Source organism: Populus nigra, chromosome 5, assembly GCF_951802175.1.
Source record: "Populus nigra chromosome 5, ddPopNigr1.1, whole genome shotgun sequence".
NCBI classification, from domain to species: Eukaryota; Viridiplantae; Streptophyta; class Magnoliopsida; order Malpighiales; family Salicaceae; genus Populus; species Populus nigra.
The window spans coordinates 4,629,701-4,636,239 of record NC_084856.1 but is presented as its reverse complement, the minus strand read 5'-3'; the positions used below and the strand labels follow the sequence as shown (position 1 = coordinate 4,636,239).

Below are 6,539 nucleotides of genomic sequence, written 5' to 3'. Positions count from 1 at the left end.
TATGATCTTGTGTTGTGAGGAGTTATTCGATTTTTATGTGAGCATTTAATATGATCTTGTGTTGCGGGAAAAAAATAACTATGAACTAAAAATTTGATGTGTACATTTAATAAAATAAATGTAGAATTATATGTATAAATAAATATAAAAAAAAGTTGTTAAAGCTAACTAAAGAATAAGTTGAAAAGTTGAGAGATATATACAATATAAGATGTATGTTATGGTGCCGTGAGGAATGAGAAACTCTTAACAAAAACTTATGTAATTATATGAAAATAATTATTATTTTTTACAAGAAGAGTAATAATTTAAATTGTATTGAAACAGAATATTTTTATCGTGTAATTCCTCATTTTGTTTATAATATGTTTTTTTAACAAAAAAATTATAGCTTTTCCAAGCTATGTTCTTTACTCTATAAAAACTAAAAGCAATTAGAATATATATATATATATATATATATATATATATAATATGATTTAAAATAAGGATAAAAGGCATCTCAATAATTAAAACCCCTTCATTTTATTAATGCACTTTTTTTTCCTGATATTTTTTATTAGAATAATTATTTTCTCGAATAATAGTTTATTAGAACCATAAAACAAAGTTTTAATTAAAAAAACATTATATCTTGATAATTTTAGTGTGAATCGGAAAGGAAAAAATAATATAATGCTCATGTGAGTTTTTGAAATTTATTTTTAATTAATTATATCATAATAAAAAAATATTTACAAGAAAGTCAATGTAATTCTTTGTTTCTCTTACCAAATTTTTTTATATAAAAAACATAATTTATTGAATAAAAAAGTAAAAACAATTCAAAAAAAAATATTGGCTATAGCTATAATAACTTGAACTTCATCTTCATAGAATAAAATATTTTAAAACTTAAAAGTAGAAAACCCTGCAAAAACTACAATTTATATTTCAACGCACCTGAGCTCATCAAGCTGGTTGGCCGCTTGGTTAGTTTTGGCGTGTTCGCTTGGGATAAAATTTGTTACTTCGAGCACTTCTCCTAAAAAGGAGAAATAAAAGGAGAGCACCCATTATGGCAGCCAATAAATTTACCATAGGATATAAAATAGCCAAAAAAGAAAAAACCCAGCAAAAGTTAGATTTCCAACGAAGATGGTTAGAGGGGTCAAAACATAAAAATTAAAGCTTGAAGGACTGAAACGCTATTAACTAAAAGTTCGAGCACCGCCCCTTTAAACCCTCAGGATTTGTTAAGTGTTAACGTTGTTTAGGAGGGGATCAATTATAGTGAAAACCCGTGAATTTAGGTGAAAATCATCTATCATACTCACTGCTAAAAGAAAGCAAAACCACCGCACTGTAGTTAACAAAACGTTTCGATCGAGATTCAGTTTACGACTAGATAGATGGCATGCTATGTATGCGCTATGGATGGGGCTAATTTTTTTAATATAAAAAATGATGCTTGGGTGTTAGAAGTACAAGTAACATAAATAGGTCAAATATTAAAATAATAATAATAATAATAACCATAAAAAAAAAACGCTTGTAAATAAAAAAGGTGGATTTTAAGGTGACACAATGTTAAAGGAAAAAACACTAAAGCGTCAATCCAAACTAGCATGCGAGATTCATAATTCTAATTGTGAGATCAGGTCAAACTTATAAAAGATAAACTGAAAATAATAATAATGATTAATTCCTAATAATTCAAATATAAAAGGTTGAAATAAAAAATAAAATCATAACCAAAAAACACCCAAAAAAATTAAACAACTATAAACTTAGATAAGGCCATCAGACTTCACGAGTTGGATAATATAAATAAAATAACATAATAAAAGGTAAAACAACAAAAAGCAAGGATACTTAATTTAAAAAAAAAACTAATTTTGAAGGATAAAACTAAAAAAAATATAAAAAAATCCTCAAAAAATACTCAGGTTAATCAACCAAACCTGTTATTAAGGTCATAAGATTTGGATAACTAATTGAAATAAAACCCAAGAAAATCATAAATCTTGTTTTTCAAAAAAAAAAATCAAATCTGACAAATAAAAAAAATTAAAAGAAAATAAAATAAAAAAAACTTAATCTTATAAATTATTTTAAATAAAAAAAATATTAATTAAAATAACAGAAACATGTCTATAGAAAAAACTAATTGAATAGTTAGCTTAAAAATTTAAATAGTCAACATGGTTTTTAAGGAGAAGAGATGAAGGTGATGAAGCCACGTACACTGTCTAGAGATGAAGGGGCTACTAAGAAGATTTCACTGTTACCTTTGAAGCCACTATTTTGTTACCCAACACCACCGCAAACGCCAGTAGAAAATTATAGGATCTCCCACGTGCATCCCTTCTTTTATTAAAATAATATTTTGTATTTATTAAAAGACTTAATTGTTTTTTTTTTGCCAAATCAATTATAATAATAAAAAATAGAATTAAAAAAATACCCCTACTCATCAATTTATATTTTTTTCTACTTTTAAAGGTAATTTTATTAATTTACTATTCACAAAAAAAATTAAAAAGACAGTTGTGAAAGCTATATATATATATATATATATATATATATATATTAAAGGTAAGAAAAAATCATTTTATTGTGCCAAAAAAAATATATGCATACCAATCAAGCCAGAGAAGATCATCCCTAAAATTAAACTTTGTTAAACTTTTTAAGAGGGGTAAAAGTATAATTATAATGTTTTATTCTATAGTGTTTTGTGTTATGATATACTTGAATCACCAACCTAAAAACTTTTTATCCAGTAAATGCTAGACAGTTCAAACTACATTTTTTAAAATTTAATTTTTTTTTAAAATTAATTTTTTAAATATTTTCATATCGTTTTAATATATTAATATCAAAAATAATTTTTTAAAAATAAAAAAAATTATTTTAATATATTTCTAAACGAAAAGCACTTTACACCTTAACCGCTGCCACATTTCCAACTACACCCTAAAACAATTACTTTGAAATCATGTGGATAATAATGTAATCACAAAAAATTTATTTCCCATTCGACTTGAATAAATTACTATGAATAATATTCGTGAGACAGAAGAAAATTTTGCAGGGAGCCTAATCCTATCCTAAAACATCCCTTTCCCTGATAGGATCGAGTACCAAAAAAAAAGAAAAATAAGAATTATAGAATCAAGAAGAAAATAATTAGAATTGAATGGCAAGGTTTTCTAATCTCAAATGATTAACAAGTTCCTGGAATTAGCTGCCCTCGTATGCTTAACTTATACTACATAAACGCCTAGACTTTACCATCATGTTCATTGGATTCTGACAAATTACTTTGTTTTTGCTGTCTGCTTGTAGGAAGAGAGAGGCTCCTGCGCTCCTTTCCTCCAGGCTTAGATGAGGCATTGCTATACCAAATCATTCCAACTACAGTTATGGTCATGCCCAGAACCACATGTAGATTAAGACCATCTTTTCCGAAGAAAAAGAATCCCATGATAAGCACAAGTACTGTCTTCATATGACCAAGTACTTGAAAGGACACAGCGGTGAATCTGCCAATGCATATGAACTGGCTTAAGTTGGTCCCTACTGCAATGATGCATGATAGAACGATAAACATCTGCACAAACCAAGATCCAGAGAAAAATGTGAGATGGGATTCTGTGAACTTAGGTAAGAAAATTGTGATCGCACATAAACAGAACATGGGTTAAAAACACGTAACAAATTGCCCTTGGCCTTTTATAAGCAAATAAAAGGCACACACACGTGTATAGCAATTTTATGCAAAGCAATACTGCTACGTAAAAATGGAACAGCAAACACAAAGGGAGTTTATGCAAACATCAACCCTTACAAATAAGTAGCGGTATAACTTGTATGCGAGATTCAAAGTCATCATCAGACTTGCTTGTAGAAAATGGTCACACTAATATTATGTTTTTTAAGAGTACGCCACGGGCTCTAGGAAATTTTCATAGCAAAAACCAGGGTTGCTTTTCCCTTACTGTTTAACTTTCTTGTTAAGATTGCATCCCACTAGCTATTTAGGTACAGATTGCATGCATATTAACTGCATTGAAACCTCATAATCTTTCTGCTGACAAGGAAAATTAAATTAACACTTTCAAATTGGCTACCCAAATTGGAGTTTGTAAACCCCAACATAGCCAGATCATTCCCTTGTGAGCCAAAATTCAAACTGGAGTGTCCAAGGCAAAAACTAGTTAGAAAACAAATGAAACTATAGACAAACATATAAACACATCTGGACATCAGAATGATGAGCTACAGCAACAAGCATGTAGACAACTAGAAATACAGATGCACCTATATGACGTTCATGTGATTCCTAAGCAAACATGTGGTACAAAAATGTGAGCTACTTTACAGCATAAACATGTGGTAAAAAAAAAAATGAGCTACTTTACAGCGTGCATAATAATCTGCAAGAATGACAAGTGTATCCAGATTACAGCTAAATTACGAAGATGGTTAAAAAAAAACAGAAGTCAAATTTTGCTGAATTCTTACCACAGAGACTGCATTGTAGTCATAGGTGTCGATTCTTTTGTTTGTCAACCAGTAGTCCAAAAAGGGGCCTAATAATAGCAGCGTTGCAGCCTGGGAAGGAGCAGTGTGACCCAAGAGGTTGAAAGAACTTAGTGAATACTTCCTTTGGAGGTAATGTACATACTGAAGAAAATCATTCAACAGAGTTATAAGAGAAGCTGCTTCTGAATGGTATATACTATTTTAGTGAACTGGATTAGTTAACTCCAAGATTTACAATGATAAAACTTATTTAAATTGAAATTTAATAGGATAACACATGTAAAAAAAAAATAGATGTTCATAAACACTTACATACTGTTGCAGAGAAGTGCTCCAAACTGCAATGAAGGCAGCAATGAATCCTTTGGCATTAACACTCACATCAGTGACAGTGCAAACACCTACACCCAAGAGAACAACTCCTATACTCAGCTTTGTGTCTCGTGAGTACCGAATCTTGTCAAACAACACTTCCAACAGGCAGGATACGGGAATTATACTCAGCTTTGCAATCTGACAGTTAAAACGAACATGTGAGCGACATTGTTGCAATAAATCGACGGCCAAAAGACAGTACGAAAAATATTTACCTGATAAAATCCCACTGAATTCCACATTAGACTAACATTCATTCCAACAATAGAGAAATTTGCAAAGACAACAAATTTTAAAAGCTCAGGGAAAGGTAGATGAGATGCTTGGATGTATCCCAACCACCTTAAAACCACAGTCATCAAGGTCGTGGTAGCAAAATGCATACCAGTTAGTGTCGTGGCTGCAAGAAACCATAAAAGGAAAATATCACACTACATGTCTCATGAATGCATATGCAAATAACAGAAAACATGAGAAGCAAACTCACCGTAACTAAAACCATAAGTAGCCATTAAGGCTTTATTGACAATGATAATCCCAACAGAAGTGACAACATTGAACATCCAGGCACCTGCATCGGCAGCTCCCTTTTTATCAGCCTTGCTAGATGGAGCCATCCTAATTTACTTGTCTCAAAACTTTAGATTTTGAAAAGTTCTAGAACACTTATCCTTGAGCCTCCAAAGGCAACCCCATCCACATTACAATGAGCAACACGCTTCTCTGAAAACATCAAGTATGAATGGAAATCAAAATCATGGTTACTCCTCCTCCTAAAGGAAGCTCTATTTAGGGTTTAATTAAAATTAGCCTAACAATTATTTTTTTTAAAATATGTTTATTTTGGACACCAGATGTCAATCTCAGTAATAAAAATCATGGTTTAACTAAAATCTAACTACAAGAATCTCCTTAATCAAACAGTAATTATGAGATCAAGTCATGAAGGACAGATGAGATACGAAAATTCTAAAACAAAAAACCAGATCTGCATTGCGTTACTATTTTAGAGGTCGAAACAGAATTCAACAATTACTACAACAGATCTCACTCTCTGTAAAAATCAGTTGATCCGTCTAAATGATTACACCATTGAAGTACTTTGAATTATTTTTTTTCAGAAAACGTGAATTCTACGGTGTCAAGAAAAATTGTACGTACCGCAAAGAGGAAAGCAAGGAAGCTGGGAGGTAAAGAATGGAGGAGGACGTGATTGAGTGTCCAATTATATGCGTTTTTAAGGAATTTGCTGTCACTCTTTTTTTCTTTTCTTTTTTTTCTCTTCCTCCTTTATTCTGCTCTTGTTTCTATTGAAAAGATGAAGATTTGGAGTGAGAGAGGGGGGGGAAGTTCTGTAAACCCGGAGACCCTTGCTTCCTTACACATGCCCATCACCTCCAGCCAACTCATCCTTTCAATTTATACTTTTCTTCTCTCTTTTTCAGAGTTGAAATATTAATAGTGTTAGGCAGTGTGGTTGCATGTATTTTTTAAATAATTTTTTATGTTAAAATATATATTAATAATATTTTTTTATTTTTAAAAAATTATTTTTAATATCAGCCCATCAAAACAATTCAAAATATATAAATCATATTAAATTTTAATAAAAAAATAAAATTATAAATTTTTTA

The 6,539-nt window shown here is 30.4% G+C and overlaps 1 protein-coding gene across 2 annotated transcripts; it reads right to left on the bottom strand.

The window, feature by feature from the left end:
* Window positions 1–2,995: 2,995 nt before the first annotated feature.
* Window positions 2,996–6,277, bottom strand: LOC133693530 (UDP-rhamnose/UDP-galactose transporter 5). Of its 2 annotated transcripts, none has more exons than XM_062114759.1 (6): window positions 6,067–6,277; window positions 5,393–5,628; window positions 5,121–5,305; window positions 4,843–5,043; window positions 4,510–4,599; window positions 2,996–3,595 (listed from the first exon to the last, which is right to left on the bottom strand). In XM_062114759.1, exons 2-6 carry the CDS (start codon window positions 5,520–5,522, stop codon window positions 3,266–3,268), a joined length of 936 nt encoding a protein of 311 aa, XP_061970743.1. In that variant the 5' UTR covers window positions 5,523–5,628; window positions 6,067–6,277; the 3' UTR covers window positions 2,996–3,265. The 2 variants fall into 2 exon arrangements, with proteins under 2 accessions (XP_061970743.1, XP_061970740.1); XM_062114756.1 differs by having other exon boundaries at window positions 4,510–4,671; window positions 6,067–6,275.
* Between the last annotated feature and the right edge of the window lie 262 nt (window positions 6,278–6,539).